We start from the raw sequence: 20,090 nt of genomic DNA on the forward strand, positions 1-20,090 counted from the left end.
ACTACAAAAGGTTTTTCAGTAGAGAGCTAAACAGCAAATCCTCCTAGCACAGATGCAACTTATACCAACACCAGCATGCCTTTGTTGGTTTGGAAAACAAAATGAGCTCTACTTGCACACGCACTATTATGGCAATATAACTGCATCTACACTAGGGATTTTGCCACTATAAAAAAAGCCGCAAAAAAAACAAATCACACACCCCTGACAATAGTGTACCAGCGCAGTGTTTAGAATAATGTGATGCTTTCTCAGGACACCCAGGACTGAGAGTCACCTTGTTATCCCTTACTCATGAAAGTGTCTTTCTTGTGGTAGCTGATTGTCAGCATCTGTACTCCAATTGCCTTTCAACAATTAAGACAAGGTGGGTGAGGTAATATCTTTTAATGGACCAACAATAAAAAGTAGTAAAAGATATTACTTCACCCATCTTGTCTCTCTAATACCCTGGGACTGACACAGCAACAACTACATTGCTTTCACTCAACCACTCTTCTCCGGACTCTTTACTTTGTAGGTTAACAATAGGTGCATCCAACCCCCAAATTCCCTTGAAGACTGTTCCATGTAGTGTCTAACCCCTCTGACTGGAACTCACATTACCAGGTTCACTACTCCAAAGGGAATAGCATAGACACAAAAGCTTGTTTGATTCAACTGAATATCAGCTCTAACGTAACACAGAACTTTAATCAATTTATAGTGAAAACAAATAAGTTTATTAATGAAGTTTAAGATTTAAGAGACACTGAGCGAGGCTAATAAGAGCAACAGATTACAAATAAAACAAAAGTAGAACATGCTTTCCAGAGACTAAAACTCAGCTTAGGCTGCAATCCTTGTCTGAAGCAGTCCTATCTCATCTAAGCCTTTTCTGCAGTGTTTCAACCCAGGTTGGTTGAGATCCTGTTTTCATGGATGTAATTGCACTGCCTAGTTACTCAAGTGCAGGATAAAAGAAGGGCCCTGGTTCCTTTCCTTTATAACCCCAAAGTCAATTGTCTTTGTCCCCAGAGTCAGGATGACTCTTTGTGGTTTCCTTCCTGGGGTGCTGGCTCCAAAGTGTCTCCCATACTCTAGTTTGTTTCACATTCTCCACAGACCTGTTTTTCCTGTTGACTTTCATATGTAAATAGGGCTCTCTGTGTTGACCTTACTATGTTTTATTTACACTGGAGACTGCCATAGTTGAATATACATGCTTTGGTCTGGCAGAAGACCTGTTTGTCAACTCTCCCTTCTTATAGGGTTTTAAAACATTATGTCAGTATACATACACACAGTTCCTTATATACTGTCAGTACATTTCACCATATTAATGACTAGCATGTCCTCGGCTTTCATTTGCTACCTCACATGATATTCTTCACACATAAATACACTGGACCCTCACTAGAATGCAGGGTTTGGGATCCATGTGCAGTCCCGTGGTAACACGGGGACCGCAGTACCATGGATTCCAGTGAAGGTAATTAAATTTGGGATCCATGCACGGTCCTGCGCTATAAGCGAATTCACGCTATATAGACAAGCATTCTAGTAAGGGTCCACTGTACTATGAAAGCAGTGTGTTGGCATAGTGAGTGTGTCAGGGCTGAGAGGAGTTGCTGTTACAGAACACTGAACCCCTTGCCAGTTGGCACTGAGGGATTCTTGGGGACACACATAGACATGACCTTAAAACTAAACTGTAAACTATTCAGTGTATCTCCTATGTGTTTGTGTAGCACACAGCACAAGAGACCCATGTAGGGTGACCACACACCAAGTGGGAAAAATCAGGATGGGAGTAGGGGGTAATAGGAGCCTATATAAGAAAAAGACCCAAAAATCGGGACTGTCCCTATAAAATAGGGACATTTGGTCACACTAGACCCATGATCCATGACTCCAAAGCATTGCCATATGTACAGGCTAGGAACTAAACTTTTGCCTAGACACTGTAGCTCAAGGTGTATTTGCACACATAGCTTCTAAACAAGATAGTGTATGGGGCATTTTGCACAATTTAAAACAGATATTCTTCAACTGAATGTAAACTGGAGATTGTGGGGTGGGAGGGAAGCGGGCAGCATGTGAGAATGACAATCTTGTGAGTGCCACCATGGGTACTCTAAATAGCTACTATACAACACTATGCTGACCAAAAAGCTGGCAGGAGATGATCTGGTTGCAGGACACTATGTAGGATATTTAGAAAACAGAGGAAGAACCAGGAATGTAAACATTCCTTATATACTAACAGAAAAATAAAATTCTAGCTTCAGTGTTAAAGTAGGTCCTGTCTTCATTGACAATCCCTTGAGGAGAATCTAAAAAGGTAGCTTTGCAGAAATACTATTCTTATACCTAAGTGCAGCCCAGTCAACCAAGGACATCAAATATGAAGAGAAACTTCTTTTCCGCACACACTGACTTAAGCCTAGCCATGATAACTAAAAGGAAGGAGATTGTTGAGGACAGGATTTTTTTAAAATGAATGCCTACGTTTAGGCTTCTAAGTCCATCATTTTGCATCTGAACATGTGGTCTGGTTTTCAAAAATGTTGCCCATCCAGCATCTCTCCCAGCGCACTTCACTTGGAGCTGCTGGATGCTCAGAACTTTTGTAAACCAGGTCACTGATTCAGGTGCCTAATAGCAGGGGCGGCTCCATGCACCAGCACGCCAAGCGCGTGCCTGGGGCGGCAAGCCACGGGGGGCGCTCTGACGGTTGCCACGAGGGCAGCAGGCAGGCTGCCTTTGGTGGCATGCCTGCGGAGGGTCCGCTGGTCCCACTGATTCGGCGGCCTCCCACAAGCGTGTCGCCGAAAACATGGGACAGGGCACCTCCAGCAGGCAAGCCGCTGAAGGCAGCCTGCCTGCCGCGCTTGGGGCGGCAAAATACCTAGAGCCACCCCTGCCTAATAGACAAGGGACCCTAACCTTAGGAATTCTATTTTCCACCTCTTTTCCCACCTCTGCAGCATTGGGAGCAGGTCACTTGTTTTTATCAATAGAGATATACCCACATAATACTTTCCCCGTCATTACAAGTGCCTTGAGCATTGATACACCTCAGTACCTCCACATGTTCTCAGCCTCAGGAACACTTTGCATCACACTGTAATACTTTGGTCTAATTTGTGCTGTTGGATTTAGTGCGCGGCTGCTGGGTGGTGTTGGTGACCTGTGACATGGAAGAAGTCAGACTAGATGATCTGATGGCCCCTTCTGGCCTTAAACTCTGAATATTTTGACAAAGGATTGAGGCTTCTATACCTGGCATACGTAACAATTACATAAAAAGTGAAATAACTAACTACATATATATGTTGGACAAGGTAAAGAGCCAGAGAAGAGGACATGGCTGGTGAAGAGAACTGATTAAGATGATACAACCTATGAATACTTGGAGGGATTATATTTTTACTGGTAAATATTGGCAAAAATAGATTTTGCCATACCCAAACAGATGAAAAAATACTTCCATTGATGATAAATCAAAACTTACAGAGGGGCAAAGTAAGAAAAATGCTGTTTGAGAACTCAGTTTAATTGAAGTACATTTACTTTGTACACTTTGACATGTGATGCTGACAATTTGTGTTTTAAATGGGTATAAGCTTTAACTTTTTAAATTCAACATCATTAAATAATTATTTGACCCCATAATTTCCCACGGCTGTGAAAATTTAAAATTAATAAAAATAAAAAATCTTAAAAATAAAACGCTGATATTATCCACTGAAATAAAAAATAAATGAAAACTGAATTCTGACAAGCCTAAGCATGTCACAACACTGGTGTACTTTTTCCTGTGTGTTATCTTTGGATTGAATTTATGAACTGAGTTAAAGACTTAAAATACTGACTCTTGCGGGGCCTACCCTTCCAAACTAGTTTTGTGAATAGGTCTGATAGCCTTCAATTCCTGTTCAAGGAGGTTTTTGGTTTTTATTTTGTTTTAAATGAATATTGTACTTAACAGCCACTACTGTATTTCCAGCCTACAAATACTGTATCTAAGAAGCTAGTCACAGGAACTTCCTGCTATTGGCCAATTGTAATAAAATGAACCTCCTCTAAAGCAAGGCTGAGTCTCTAACCGGCAGAACCAGATTCCCCAAGAGCAAAGTAACTAGTTTGCTCTTCTACTGTAGTATTACATTGCAAGGAGTCAGCTTCTCATACCACAGCTCTCTGAGATGCACCCTCCAGATGATTATTTAAGAACTAGGAGGAGCAGGCATGCAGAAACTGTTTAACAGAAAGGCACTCAAGACGCATTACTTAAGCAAATGGTCAAAATCATACTTTTCAGGATACACTGAAGTTTACTCTTAGAAGTAGGATTCCAGCACTGAAGAACAAAAAAAACCAAAAAAAACAAGACTGCCACCAGCACAGGACTATAAGGTAAACAGTTGGTTTTATTTTGCATTAATAGTTGCAAATATTACAGAAACAGTATACAGTACTGTTTAAAATGAAATAACTAAGTGTGAAGATACACAAAATAGTGGATGTCTCCCCTGCTCTGAATTTGATAGTGCTACTAGCAAATATGCTCAACAGTTTTAATGCTCATGTATATGAATGCTAATCTGTGAGACAAGTTTTAACGCATACATGTATTTTTCTGGAAGTGTGCCAGAATCGCCTAAAGGAAAGGACTTGATTTTAATTTTCCAAGTAGAATCTTTTGTTAGGAAAGTTCATGTTTAAAACTGTGAGAGACATACATCAAAACATACCTGAAGTGATATACCGGCAGAGTGCTTCTCTCAGTTTGTCAAATTAAGTTTACCAAGTGAAAAACTGTATACACAGAAGAGCATGCTTATTTCACTTTAATTTTATATTAAGATACTTGGGTTTCTCTTAAGACTGCATATTAACATATTTACTTCCGCATATGTTAAAGTTAAAGCACGAAAACTTAGATCAATTAGGATTTTTATGACGACTAGAGCTTTTGAACTTTATTTGAAGAGTCATGGGAAAGGGAGTGTTTGTGTACATTTAGTAGCACTGACATCAAGCATCTGGCATTTAAGAAAAGTATTGCCGATACACAGACAAGCATTCAGTCAAAAGTTGTGTTCACCTATAGGAAAAATCTGAATGCCTCAAAACAATACAAAATAACTTACTCCTCGATTTGCCTATTTCTAAAATGTAAGAAACCTGAGCAACAGAAAACAAAAATCTGAATGCTACGTGCTTTTGAAATACAACAGATGATTTAGTGGATTGATCCCTATACGGACAAAGGACACTTTCAAATTAATGTCAGGTTGCACATTTTCTTATTTATATTTTAAGTTCCATCATACATGAAAGAATTTTACAAAACCAATTTTACTTTTCTCTATTTTTTTGCCTATCTCTCAGCCTGGGTCAAGATCCACTGATTTTCATGCATAAGCACAATGCTGCAATGTAAATACTGAAGGAGTATATTGACTCCTATCTTGCCAATTGATTTCTTGAAGAAGTATCATAAAAACATTCCTATGTGGAATATTTTTTGTAAAAGTCTGACTACACAACCTAAAATTTTGGACCCAATTTGACCTAACAAGGTAAATCATGTATTGCCTACAAATGTGATTTCTAATTGATTCTAAAGTCTTTGTACTGCCCAAAATTCTAATAAATACTGCCCATCAAAAATCATGAACAGTGAAGGGTACCACAAACTCAGAAAATGTACAGTATCAGAAATGCTAGCAATAGCAGAAGTAATTCAATAGGAATGGATTTCCATGAGGAACAGTGGTTTCATTTAGAGATCATGGATACTGGTCTCTCTCTCCCCTCAGCCAAGGTAGGGTATTAACCAAGATTCTTACCATACGTAGTGGGAAAAACAAAGGAGAGGTATGTGCATGCGTATGCACAAAGGAGATCTGATCATAACAGTGATCTGCAGAGGATAAGCAAGTCAGTTATGCTTTTCTACACTTCATGGTATATGGAGAAGGCCTGAATTTATTAACTGTATTAATAATTAATAGTTAAAATAAATTTATGTATTAAAGAAAAGTGTGTTCAATTTGGCTTTACTGTTGCTTATAATATTAGAAATTCAGGTCTTCTCTACCCTGTTCTTCCCACAGGGCCATATGGAGAAGAGAATGACCTACTCCTACTAATACCAGGAAAGTGAAACCTCAGCAATTAAGACAAGAAAGGACTTTTATTCCCTGTTTACATTAATGCCTATTTAACTCAAACACCTGACCTACAGTTGAGGGGAAAGATTTCTTTAGATTGCACATCCTTTCCCCTTCAACTAAGGGTTTAGTAAGCTCCCACTGCAATTTTTTAGTCTTCCAATGCAATCTCTGGCAAAGTTATGGAAGACAAGACTATACTGATTGTTTTATATGTTAGAAATACCAACATACAAAAACCTCACACTTTCAATCCTTCTTATATATTATGAAGGACCTAGAAAGCAAGACTCCTTTGATTCCCATCTCCTCTCTTTGCAGGACACTTTTAACAGATATTAACCAAGTAAAATATTACAAAATGAAACTAGCTATCTAAAATAGATTTTTAGCTGTAAGTAGTCTCCCATCCTCTATTTCCAAAGTAACAGACTCATTTTACAGTATGTTCTGGATTTGTTGAGAAGTGAGAGTCACATAATCCATCATTGCCTTTGTTGTATTTACTAGTAAATTGGCACTGGCATTTCTTTCTCAAAGACAGTGATTTATACTACTTTACTTCTCAACCTGGGACTCCCATTTAAAATAGTGAATTATCCTGAAAAACTGATGGCAAGATATGCCTTGAAGTAAGGTGCTGCAGTACCATCCACCTACTAAGGCAGGGGTCTCAAACACACAGCCCGTGGGATGCATTCCTCCTGCAAAGTTATTTTCTGTGGCCCGCGAGCTCCTCACAGCCCTCGCCACCCCCAGCGTTTACCTAGAGCGTCTCTGGTACGGCGTGCACCGGGGGCAGGGCAGCCTCTCTGCCTGTCTGCCCTGCCCCCGCGCTCCTTCGGGAAGTGGCCGGAACCTGGGGAAGGAGAGGCACAGGGGCGTGTGTGTTGATGTTGCTTCAGGCACCGCCTCCAGCAGCTCCCACTGGCTGCGGTTCCCCGTTCCCAGCCAATGGGAGATGCTGGGTATGGTGCTTGAAGCAACAGCAACACACGTGCCCCTGCTCCCCCATCTTCCAGCCACTTCCTGGAGTGGCACAGGAGCAGGGCAGGCAGGCAGGGAGCCTGCCCTCCCCCCGGTGTGTGCTGGGCCAGAGCCCGCCCCCCAAGTCCCTCCTGCAGTTGGACCCCCTGCTGCACCCCTCCTGCACCCCAACCCACTGCCCTGACCCCTGCCGCACCCCTCACCCCATCTGCACCCCACACCAACTCCCTGCCCTGAGCCCTTGCCACACCCCACACTCCTACTGCAAATACTGCAGGCAGGGAGGGGGCAGAGTTGGGGTGGGGATTTCAGGGAAGGGGTTGGGATGGGGGCAGGGAAGGAGTGGGAAAGGAGCGGGACCTCATGGAAGGGGTGGAAAGGGGGCAGGGCCGAGGGCAGCATGGTGGGGGAGGTGTCACTAATGCGGCCCTTGGGCCAATGTACTAGTCCTCATGTGGCCCTCATGGTCATTTGAGTTTGAGACCCCTGGTGTAAGGGGATGAAATGAAGAGTTTGTACACGTGCATTTGGAAGGAGATTAAAGAGAATCAACTTTATCTAATTCAAGATTCCCCCAGCCAACTCCACCACCTCTAAATATAGGATATACTTAGAAATACAGTAATCTCTCTCTGTGTTATATTTGTAGCCATGTCTAGTGCAGCTCCTCTCTTAGGCTACCACTTGAAGTAATCATGATAATGACAATTCTAACTTTTGTTTCACTTAGAACAACTTATCCTGTGACTCATTCCCACCTCACTTCTGAATCCTGTTTTCATTTACTGGGAGTGTTTTTTCAAAGCTCTCCACCCTGCACTATTTGAATCATGACTGCCCGATCAAACAGAATCTATCCAGAGAGAACTCTGAGTTCAAAACAAGGCTTCGAAACTTCAGGCTAAGGGGCAGACAGACAGTAACTGGTATTTTTGTATGTCTATACACAGGATTTAAACTCAGAGAGGTAGCTGTGTTAGTCTGGATCTGTAAAAAGCAACAGAGTTCTGTGGCACCTTAAAGACTAACAGATGTATGGGAGTGGGAGCATAAGCTTTCGTGGATGAATATGCATTACATGCATCTGACAAAGTGGGTATTCACCCACAAAAGCTTATGCTCCCATACATCTGTTAGTCTTTAAGGTGCCACAGGACTCTGCTGCTTTTTTACAGGATTTAAACTATATGTAAACACATTATAAAGGAGAAGGAACTGAAAACCTTCCACAGACAAGTGTCAGAGGGGTATCCGTGTTAGTCTGGATCTGTAAAAGCAGCAAAGAATCCTGTGGCACCTTATAGACTAACAGACGTTGTGGAGCATGAGCTTTCGTGGGTGAATACCCACTTCGTCAGATGCCGGCTCATGCTCCAAAACATCTGTTTGTCTACAAGGTGCCACAGGATTCTTTGCTGCTTCCACAGGCAAAAGACTGAAGACTAAATAATCCAGCTCTAGTCTTGTAGAAATTAGATAATGGGATATAAAGCCTTTCACCTGTAGCTCATTGGATTCTATTTGACCCAGATCATCTGACAGCTACCTGGGTGGCCAATGTAAAGTGAATTGGTGGGTTTAGGCTATTTCCTCTCATAACTGTGTCCATAAAAACTTGTCAGCTTTGTTAGCAGTAGCATCTCAGGGGCCATTGGTTTGTTTATCATGAAGGTTTAAGATCTCTCTCACTCCCAGAAGCAGAGCAATGCAGAAGGTTACACTACTACTGCCTCTGCTATACTGTACATGGATAGAGAGCTTGATTGTGGAGTCAGCATACAGTTGATGTGTGCTCTTTGCACAGTGCAGTTCTTTTGATAAAAATCCTGAAAGTTGTCTGGAAAGCTCTCTCACACTTTAGTAAAGCACTGTTTCATGGGTACAATGTCAGCATTCTGGTCTGGCAGCTGTGAAATGGGACCAAGCACTAGTCAGCAATCTACAGAGTATGAATTTTTAGTCTTCAGTTGTATAAGTCAGGAGAGCAAACCTTGAATGGTCTGGGTAGCTACCAGATGCCATAGAAATTAAATGCATTGATTTCACCCATCTCCCATGCTGCCCGGCTTCATTGCCCTCAAAGTATATAGCAGTGGCTGAGCTTCCAAAATAGTCACCATTGCAGCCGAGGTTTGCCTAATTTTCATTGGGGGAGTTTTGTGATTTGTAGTTGTGGTATCACATTTGCATCAACAATCAAGTAAAGGTGAAGCTACTCCATTTTGTAGCCACAAATGAACAGAAGAAAGGTCAGCATCTTCATTACTCGTTTTGAAAACCCTGCCAGTTTTTTCATTAGGGGCACTGACAACATTAAGACATTTTTAAAGTTAGGATGTCAGCTATGGTAAAAGCCATGTCATAAACTTTAAAAATCTCCATTCTCGTTTCTAATTAGGTTTAAACATTCCCATTACACAGCTTGCCTATTTCTGCAGTTAGTAAAAAGAGTGGTTTGTCAGTCTGGACTTCTAGGTGCAGTGTTCATTTAACATCAGGAGGCCACCTTCAAGCTGTTAGTGTTGAGTTCTGGAAGTCCATACTGCATGCACTTCTCACTTTCCATTACCCAAAGAAACGGTGAGATACCGCACAACTGCTATCTGTATGCATGGGAATTGTGATAATTATTATTATGGCAATGTTTAAAATAAAGGATCCAGAACTCGCAGGTTTCTAATCCAAATCCTGGTTTTGCCAATGACAAAATATGTACAAGATACTTCATTACTTATCTAGTTTCCCCAATTGTAAAGAGACACAATAAACTATTTACCTCACAGGAACATGTGGAGGATCAGCTGTTGTAGAGCACTTTGAAAACATAAAAGCTTACACAGACTATGACTCACAACAGCCACCATTTCTTCACATTCCACTAATGTTAGTGCTTCAGCCCATTCTCCACCCTGTACTATCTCACCTGCTCACAATCCCCTCCTTCACCCAGCATCTCAAGGCTAGCAACCTACAATCATTCTCATTCTTCCTAGAATATAATGGCCTTACAAAAATTCTGCAGTTCCCTCTCCTGGAGTTTACCAGTCCCTCAGGAACCCTCAACCTCTTCTAGTATGTCCAAAGAAATCACTTTTTCCCCTGTCCGTCACATCCAGAACTTCCCACTCATCCCTCACACCCTCAAACAACCCTCTCATTAATGCCACTAGCCCTTTCAACTCTTAAGAAAGCTTGTTCCTTGTTTTCTCTTCACAACTGTCTTCTAATCCGACTCCCAGTTTCACACACTGCACCCAATACCACCACTTTGCCTCAAAACCTACTCATGCTAATCACCAAGTATCTAAATATACCACCTCGCACAAATTCACCACTCTCTGCTCAGCCCAGAGCCATGTTCCAGGCACCTTCTATCAACAACCCTATCAGGAGTCAGTGGCAGAGCTTACCTGCAGCAAACTAGGACAGCTGTATGGACAAATAGCCCCAAAAGCACTTACTCCAGTAGGATCCCAGATGAGTGTCACATTCTTAATGTGAGCCTCAAGCATCAGATTTCTAACGTAAGCATTATTGCTCACTACTCGTTACTTTTTCAATGGACAATGATGTTGCACTAAAAACGTGCAGTGCAGTTGAATACACTATAACAACCTTCAGTTTATAAAGCCTGTTCAAGTGGGTATGTTTTTTCAGGCTGAACAACCTTCATAGAGTCCCTCTGTTTGCTACATTCCTTTTATTGCACAACATATAACACACACAGATACCCAGAGTGTTTATAGTGAATAATTCATTTTTTACAATATGGACAAATGTAGCAGCATTTTAAAAACAGAAGCTGGTCTAACTGGACTGAATTTGGCACAGAAACAGAAAATATGACTTGTTCCAATACAATTTACAAATAGCTATTTTTCCATGAACATCAGCTCGTTTAACATTTTAAAGCAGTGACTTTTTTTAATAGAGGAAATATTCATCAAGCCTGCTTACCATTTGATAAACAAAAAAATGAGCCTGCATATCCTGTAAGCATGATGTTTTAAATTAAAAAAAGAAATACCTGTGCCCTTCTTCTGTATCTACTTTAATGCAGCATTAGGGGTAACCTCATTGGAAGATTCTACAGCAAAAAGTTGAAAGCATAACAAATTGTTCTCCAATTTCATGAGAAAATATACAAGCAAAGCTGTTGAATAAACTGAAAATTCAGATCTAATTTTTCCCATGTGGACCAAAAAGTATTTTAACAACAGACATTTCAAATGTTGCACATCTCACTGAGCCTATTCTTATACTACTACTATGAGGCACCTAAGAATGACGACTTGGACTCCAGACCACACTACACTCTTAAAACTCTGCTCACAGCCACTGTGCTCAAAAGCAACTGTCATGCAGGGTTCTTCTCTCTCATATAGTCTATAGCAGGGGTCGGCAACCTCTGGCACGCAGCTCGCCAGGGTAACCCCCTGGCAGGCCGGGCCAGTTTGTTTACCTGCTGCATCGGCAGGTTCAGCCGATTGCAGCTCCCACTGGCAGCGGTTCACCATCCCAGCCCAATGGGGACTGCAGGAAGTGGAGCAGGCTGAGGGATGTGCTGACCGTGACTTCCCACCATCCCCATTGGCCTGGAACTGCAAACCGCAGCCAGTGGGAGCCGCAATTAGCCAAACCTGCCAACACAGCAGGTAACCAAACTGTCCCGGCCCACCAGGGTGCTTACCCTGGTGAGTCGCGTGCCAGAGTTTGCCGACCCATGGTCTATAGCGTTGTTTCTGAATACGGTTGTAATATAGCTTGGAACCATGTTAGAGATGGATACCAACTGTGTTTACAGCCATTCAAGGCTGCACTGTGTTTGACTGAAAATACTGAGCACTTACACTGCTTGTTTTGAGCCATAGCATAATGAGACCACCAGCAATTACACAATCTGCCTATCCCCCACTTCAACTTGTCAACTGTATTTATCTGAAACATCTGACTTTGCATTTTTCTTAGTTGCCAACACACTGACAAGCTTAATTGGCAAGCAGTGTCTTCAGGCAACAGCTAGGCTGAAAGGATGTAAGATATGGAACTAAGTTTCAATTGCTTTCATTCCATTACCACTAAGACTAAAGTAAAAGCACAAAGTTGTCCAATTATTAATAGCTACTTAAAGTGTTTTCCTCTTAACTCTGTGAGTTTAATATTTGAACACTAATTGCTCAATCTGTGAGCGTGTAGGGTAAGATAGGAGACTGGTATTCTGAATATTCCAGTACACAGTCCCAGGATATTCATACACTATCACTACATTTTCCTATAAGGAAGTGTGCATTCACAAATTTGAAGATAATGTCACTCAAATACATGGAAATTACATAGACAGTTCTTTAAAGATATAAAGATATACAAAATCCAAAACCACTGTTTTTCTGCCATTGCATGTTTACACTAACAGTGAGTTGGTAGCCAACGTTCATTATGATTACAACTGGTTTTGAAGGGGTAACATGGTGAGTGCTTGTTTTAAAGTTTTCCAACAATTAACTGCAAATCATTCAGCTTCACAAAAGCTCTATCTTGCCACTCTCCACCTACCACCAATGGTGTATCCTTATAACTTGCCTTTTAATTATAGGCTTCTTAAATCATTCTAAATTAACATGGGTCAACAGATGTGTTAGATTATGCTAAAACAGATTTTCAGGTCACTTCTCTGAAGTTTTATTCAGCACTCCCGATTACTTTCACATGCCCCAATCTGAACTTTCCCTGGAGCAGTCTAAATGGTGCCAAGCAATTCTGAAACATTTCAAAAGAATGTCATCTTTAACGAATCACGTCTCCTACTAGGGGCAGAGGTAGAGTAAGTTTAGCTATGCTAAGGAATTATTGCAACAACATGAATACATCATACGAGGGCTTCTTTGTTTTGGGCAACGTTTTCCAGTAGATTAACAGACTTGCCTGATCTTAAGTCTCTGTACATTACCAAAACACTGATACTGCTGGATTTGTTGGCTCTTAGAAAAATATTACATTGTATCACAAAAAAACTACAAGATAGCAGCAAAAAAACAAGAAAAATCAAGGAGAGCATGGGGAGACTACCAATGCTAGGATACAGTATCTATCTGTACTCCAATTACTGGCCTGCAGCAAAAAATCTGAACACAGTTTACATTTATTGTTGTGTTTGATTTCCTGTTAAATCCTTCTGTGCACAGGCATATTTAAGAGTTTGTTGGAAATATATTCATAAATGTTCAGTTTCATAACTTTTCATTATGCAAACATATATTTAGGGACCTTAAGTGTTGACTAGGGATCAGAGAAACTACAACTGTACTATTATTTAAGGTGTTCACACTACTGTGTAAATATGTACAAAAGGTGTTTTGCATACTGATAATTTATAGGAATCACTCCTTTGCTGTCATTTTGTGTGTCACCACTTGAATGCTATATACGCACACTGAACTCGATTGTTAAAGATCTTGACTTTTAAAAAAAAATCAATATATTAAAAAGAGTTGTCCTGTCACTACCAAAAAAACAGCAAAAATGTTAACTACATTCTACTAGTTTACACCTACTAACTATGGAGGCAACTCTTCACGCAATAACTCTAAGCAATTTTGAATTATTTGAAAGTTATGGAGTTGAATCTTGGCAGTATGATGGTGAACTCTGATAACACTACAGAAGGGCTTTAAACATGTAACTCGCTTCATATATTCTAACGTGTTCTGATCTCATTGGTGAAGTTCATCTGAAAATTAACCTTGTGCAAAAGGTACACTTCAATTAAGGGTGGTGGGAACATTTCAAGATAGAACGCACTTGAACTCCCCCTATTAAGTCTATAGGAAGGGAGCTGTAGTGTCCCAGTCTGCTCAAATTCTCCATTTTTGCCACCAGTGAGAAGTTTATCGCAAAGGTAAAGGTAAAAGAGTAAACCTACCTAAATGCTAACTGTTAGAACATTCAGGTCATCTCTGTAGACACAATGAAAAGGATTTCAGAGCCAAACAAGGGACCATGGTACTGTGTATAGTTATATGAGGACCAGTGAACAGTTTACAATAAGTTTTTTATCATTTATCCTTTGTCACAGCAGGCAGTCTTGACCTCTATAGGTAAGGATGCACAGAAGTTTCTTTTACAACTCCATTATCAGATGCTCCTCTCTTCCTTCAGTCTTCACCTCTTTCTTTGAAATTTTCCATTCCTGCTTTTTGCCCGATGATAAGTTTTTTGGAAAATTTGAACAAAATCTTATTAGTCATTTTTTAGTTCATTTAGAGTGGGGGAGTGTTGTGTTTTTCTTCAATGCACATGATGAGAAATTTCTACCAGCCAAACTTTAATAAAAACAGTACAACAACACTAATTGGTTGATATAGGAGTTCACATTCCAAATGTACATACCTGTTTTGCTGACTAGAACTAAGGTTCCTGATCATTCACAGAAAATATTATAAACATAATTTAACCCAGAAGTAATCTACCCTTGGTAATCTGTTGCTCTGTTACACCTAACATAGATGTATCAGGTTGACAACTCATTATCCTGACAGACAAAGCAGCATTTTGGAATCAACATGAACAAATTTAGACATTAAAGAAAACCCTAAATTGGTTTAGATTAGATATAAACAATTTATATGTACATAGAATATATATTTCCCATTCAACATATAAACAATTTATTAAATAAAGTCACTAACTTCACATTAAATGATGCTTGTGTAATTTACAGTCCTAAGTGTAGAAAGAACAGAAGTAACTTGTGGCATCTTAGAGACTAACAAATTTACTTGAGCATAAGCTTTTGTGGGCTACAGCTCACTTCATTGGATGCATGTAGTGGAAAATACAGTAGGAAGATATATATAGACACAGAGAACATGAAACAATGGGTGTTACCATACACACTGTAAGGAGAGTGATCAGTTAAGGTAAGCTATTATCAACAGGAGAGAAAAAGAACTGTTTGTAGTGGTAATGAAAATGGCCCATTTCCAGCAACTGACAAGGAGAAGTGAGGAACTGCAGGTGGGGGGGAAATAAGCATGGGGAAATAGTTTTATTTTGTGTAATAGCCCATCCACTCCCAGTCTTTATTCAAGCCTAATTTGATGGTGTCCAATTTTCAAATTAGTTCAAATTCAGCAGTCTCGGAGTCTGTTTTTAAAGTTTTTTTGTTGTAATATTACGACTTTTAGGTCTGTAATCACCTGTGGCCTGTGGACTCCGAGAGACTGCTGAATTTGAACTAATTTGAAATATATCCCTCTTGTCTCAGATCTAGTATAACCAATGTTTAATTCCAGAAAAGTTTCAGGGTCATGTTGCAGAAGTCCTCTGGAAAAATGTCAGGGCTGACTAAAGCTCTGTGACATTAAAATGAATTTTACACTAGTAGCTCCAAATGTAAGGTCATCAGGTACTATACAACTTTCTCATATTACACTGTACTTGCACAAAAATCCTGAACTAGACAGTTACCCCAAGTCCTATTCCAGAGTGGTAGCTGGAAACTGAGATGCTACTGTAAAAACAAGCCCATAATTTTTTTTCTCCTTTGATGGGGAACGGGGGGGGGGGGGTAGGAAGAGGAGAAGAAGGCTTAATAGCAGTAGTACTGAAACAGCCACAAAAATGCCACTACATTAAAACATGTTGATTCCACATTTGAGATACCAGCCCATACAGGGTTTTTCACCACACTATTTAAGATGACCACTGTTTGAAAGCCCCTATGAGTCTGTGAGCCCACAATAAGCACAAAGAACACAAGCAGTCATACGGGGCTCTGCTCTATGTAATGACCCGTACAGTATAACATTTAACTAAATACTTTAAAACTATTACACTCCAAAGACAGTGTAAGCTAAAAATTCAAAGAAAGCTTCACGCCAAGTGTGCTGTTTTGTTAAAGTTGCATCAGACATTAGTTTCATTCCCTTTCAAAATCTTGTTGTAATTTTTTTGAAGAATGGTGGAGGGCTGATGATAGGAATAGGCAACACTGCTGAAGCTGATTTTTAGTTGTTCACAGATGACAGAGTAGACAGGCAGAGGAAAGGGTGGAATGCTGCCTCTTCAAGATCATTTTGAAGGAGCAGCTGAAAAGACTACAGTAAATTCATTTTCTAAGGGACTAATCATCTAACAGTCTACACATCTTATATACTTACATGAATGAAAAATGTCATACATTAAGATAATTAAAATCAGAGTGCTGTACCAAATTAAAAAAATCAAATAGAACTTAAACCTCATAAAAAACACCTACTAGATGGCACTTACCCACTTCCAGAAAGAGAAAATGCCACAATGACAGGCTTCAGAGGACAAAATATAGACTATACTCATTTCCCCTCAATAAGTCTTATTATTTTGAGATGGCTTTATTAGTCACATGTAGTAGAACTATAAATATGTTAGGCAGGTTCAGTAGAACCTGAGTGATACAAACACCTCAGGAATGGAGATTGTTCGTAACTGAATAAAATGTGGTTGTTCTTCCAAACATTTATAACTGAGCGCTGACTCAATACAGCATTGAAACTTTACTACGCAGAAGAAAAATGCTACTTTTAACCATCTTAATTTAAATGAAACAAGCACAGAAACAGTTTCCTTACCTTGTTAAAAAAAACAAACTTCTCCCTTTATATTTTTTAGTAGTTTATGTTTACAGTACTGTACTGTACAGTTTGCTTTTTTTTCCCCCCCTTGTCTCTGCTGACTGATTGAGTACTTCCAGTTCCAACTGAGGCGTGTGGTTGACCAGTCAGTTCGCAACTCTGGTGTTCGTAACTTTGAGGTTCTACTGTAATTCTAATAAAGACAGAGAAAACTTTCCAACTATACTACCATGAATGCTGTATGCACCAAATACGACTTACAGAACAATAAAGGAATTTTAAAATTAGCTACCCTTAGTTTAACTATATAGGCCTTGGGGGGGGGGGGGCAGAGATTTCAAAATCATGTTAAACAAAAAGGCCTAAAATAGTTTTTCCAAACAAAAACATTTCACTTTTGAAGGTCTAGCTTGTAACAACCCAGGGCTAGAAATTAAGTATTCTGTGGCCCATTGGGAAGCTGAGAATGCTATAAAACTCCTGTTTTTAATCCTGCAAATTCAGAGCTACCCCAATAGGAATTTCACCTCACACTCCAAGAATTCACATTAAAATGTAAATTATTTGAAGACAATTTTTTTCAAACATGCCCTACCTTAATTTTCTAATCCACTTTAATTTCTAGATATCAAACCAGAAAACTACTGCTGGCACAGGACTGAAGAGCCCATCTTGGGCCTCAGGCCAGTGTACATTTGGAGAGTAAGTTCTGCAGTGAAAAGGCAGAGATATGCTCTTAACTGGCACCTGTTTGAAGCAAGTCAAAGGCTTGGGGTTTTACAGCATGTCCTAATGGAAGTGGATTAGTAGGCAGGGTGCAGGTGAGGCAGTCAGCAGTACATGTTAAATACAATTTATCAAATAGCTGTGATCACCAGACACAAGGTATATTTAGTCTGATGTTCATCTTCTCCCATTTGCTGCCTCTTTGACATCTTATCTCTGTGCACAGGAATAGGTCTCTGCCATCTGCACAGCCAGTGTGTGCACAGATAATTGCTAAACAGAGATTTTTTTGTTGTTGTTACATTTAGGATTACAGTGACATCCACTCATAAGGAAAGAAAGATAGCTTGCTGTTCCTTGCACAACGGAAAAAATGAAAGACCGCCTGCAAGAACTTAAACTGCGAGCAAAAGAACTGCAGCTAGCTGAAGAGAACAGCTGTGCACCTGAGGTGAAAGACGACCACCAAGTAGAGTTGGAACAGCAAGCTATTATTTATGAGAAAGAGCCCATAACTGAGAGGCACCTAAATGAAATCCAGAGACTTCAGGATGAGATTAGTAACTTGGCAGAGGATGTTCAAAAGTTTGGTCAGCAGCAGAAAAGCCTCGTGTCCTCAATGAGAAGGTTCAGTGTTCTTAAAAAGGAGTCCAACATTACAAGAGAAATAAAAATTCAAGCAGAGCATGTAAGTAAATGCTTGGATGAACTATCAAAAACAGTGAAGAAGTCTGAAAGTGAACACGGGCCATCTTCTGCCATTGTAAGAATCCTTACATCTCAGCATGCGTTCCTTTTCCAGCGTTTCCAGAACACCATGTTTTCATACAATGATGCTATAACAGCCAAGCAGGAGAAATGCAAGACATTCATTTTCCGCCAGCTTGATGTGGTTGGGAAAGAGGTCTCCGAGGAAGAAGTGAATGATATGCTTCAACAAGGAAAATGGGAGATTTTCAATGAAAATCTGCTTACTGAAGTCAAAATCACTAAAGCTCAACTATCAGAGATTGAACAAAGACACAAAGAACTGGTCAATCTGGAGAACCACATCAAAGACTTAAAGGAATTGTTTATCCAGATCTCACTTCTGGTGGAGGAACAAGGGGAAATTATCAACAACATTGAAATGGGTGTAAACAATACTCAAGATTATGTTCAAACATCAAGAGAGAAGTTTAGACTTGCAGCCAAGTATAGAAAGAGAAACCCTTGTAAAGCAATATGTTGCTGGTGTTGTCCATGCTGCAGATAACAAAAAGGGATGATTCTCAACATTCACAGGCTACTGTTTTGCCAGCAGAACTTTTGAAGCAGTTCTGTGGATTCCATTTACACTTCAGTTTGTCTCTGTTTACTCTCCCCACCTCGAGGGCTCTTTCCTTCAACTTCTGTGCATCTCACGCTCAAAAGGGAAAAAAAAATCCTCTCTGAGCTCCTGCAAATGGCTCTTCCTGGCAGAACTAGAGAAGTAGTACCTAGGGATTCTCAGCAGTTTGTCTGCTTCTGATAGGTTGCGGTAGAAGTGTTATATTGGAAGCACAGATGAAGTGGAAAGATCGCCTTTTCTGATCCTACCAACCCAGAGTGATCCTGCTTTAAAAGAGGTTGTCCAGTGGAGCTGGTGGATTATCACAGTGACCAGTGTGATATAAGCACAAGGTCTAGGAGGTTCTGCCAGCGGTGCTGGGAAGTATTAACAGTATTGCAAAGCCAAACATTCAGAAGTCATGTGTCGGGCCCCCAGAACCATGAGACTGGCTTACTTATATTTTTTTTAAAAATTAGTTTAAGGTTATTTTTATTTGCCTTCTGGTTTTTGAGCTTTTAACTTGCACCTGAGTCATGTTTTCAGGCTTTTCTCAGCAGCTATGAGGGCAAGCAACTTTTTTTTGTTTTTAAATTTGCAAGATGAGATATCTAATCACTCTTCTCCAGGAACTGAGGCTTTAAATTAAAACATCATGTATAACTAAAATTATGATAAAAATCACAAGTGTTGACAACTGGAGAGGGGAACCACGCGCATTTCTCCATTTATAAAATGTATGAATTATCTCTCAGCCCAGAGTGAATGTATGTGTTTATGACGCGTAATTAATGTGTTTAGATATAAACTATTTAAATATAAGGACTGAACCAAACAATTCTAAATTATTAAGGTAACCACTGTTTTCTGAAAGTGTGAATTAGAGAAAAATAGAAACCTCATTCAATGGCTATGCTGTCCATATTTTACTCTATTCCTTCACTCAAGATTTTCCTTCTCCCATTCCCACACAGAAAAATCATTATCCACTAGTTCCTATTTAGCAAGGTGGGTATTTAGAACATACCAGTAAGCTGCCAATTTAGTCAGATTTTTCAGTCTTCAGTTAGTTAAAGATCTCAGATCACTTGCACTTCAAGACAAGTATTTCTTAAATTCAGTTAACCTGTAGAGTTGCCAGTTTAGTTTGGACATATTCCTGGAGGTTTCATCATATGACAAACTTTAATTAAAAATTACTCTTTAATTCCTGGAGACTCTGGGATGATCCTGGAGGGTTGGCAATCCTATGCTGGAAGCAGTCAGAGCAGCAGAACTGAACTTACATCAAAT

General features: G+C 40.0%; 2 protein-coding genes across 7 annotated transcripts in view; one reads left to right on the top strand and one right to left on the bottom strand.

The window, feature by feature from the left end:
- ARL13B (ADP ribosylation factor like GTPase 13B) overlaps positions 1-20,090 on the bottom strand; it is a 98,180-nt gene that overhangs the window by 43,450 nt on the left and 34,640 nt on the right. The gene's annotated exons all lie outside the window — the stretch shown is intronic.
- On the top strand, positions 4,132-19,263 carry STX19 (syntaxin 19). The gene is made up of 2 exons (XM_030581655.1): positions 4,132-4,401; positions 17,797-19,263. Exon 2 carries the CDS (start codon positions 17,862-17,864, stop codon positions 18,741-18,743), a length of 882 nt encoding a protein of 293 aa, XP_030437515.1. The 5' UTR covers positions 4,132-4,401; positions 17,797-17,861; the 3' UTR covers positions 18,744-19,263.

This window comes from Gopherus evgoodei, chromosome 1, assembly GCF_007399415.2.
Source record: "Gopherus evgoodei ecotype Sinaloan lineage chromosome 1, rGopEvg1_v1.p, whole genome shotgun sequence".
In the NCBI taxonomy this organism is placed as follows: Eukaryota; Metazoa; Chordata; order Testudines; family Testudinidae; genus Gopherus; species Gopherus evgoodei.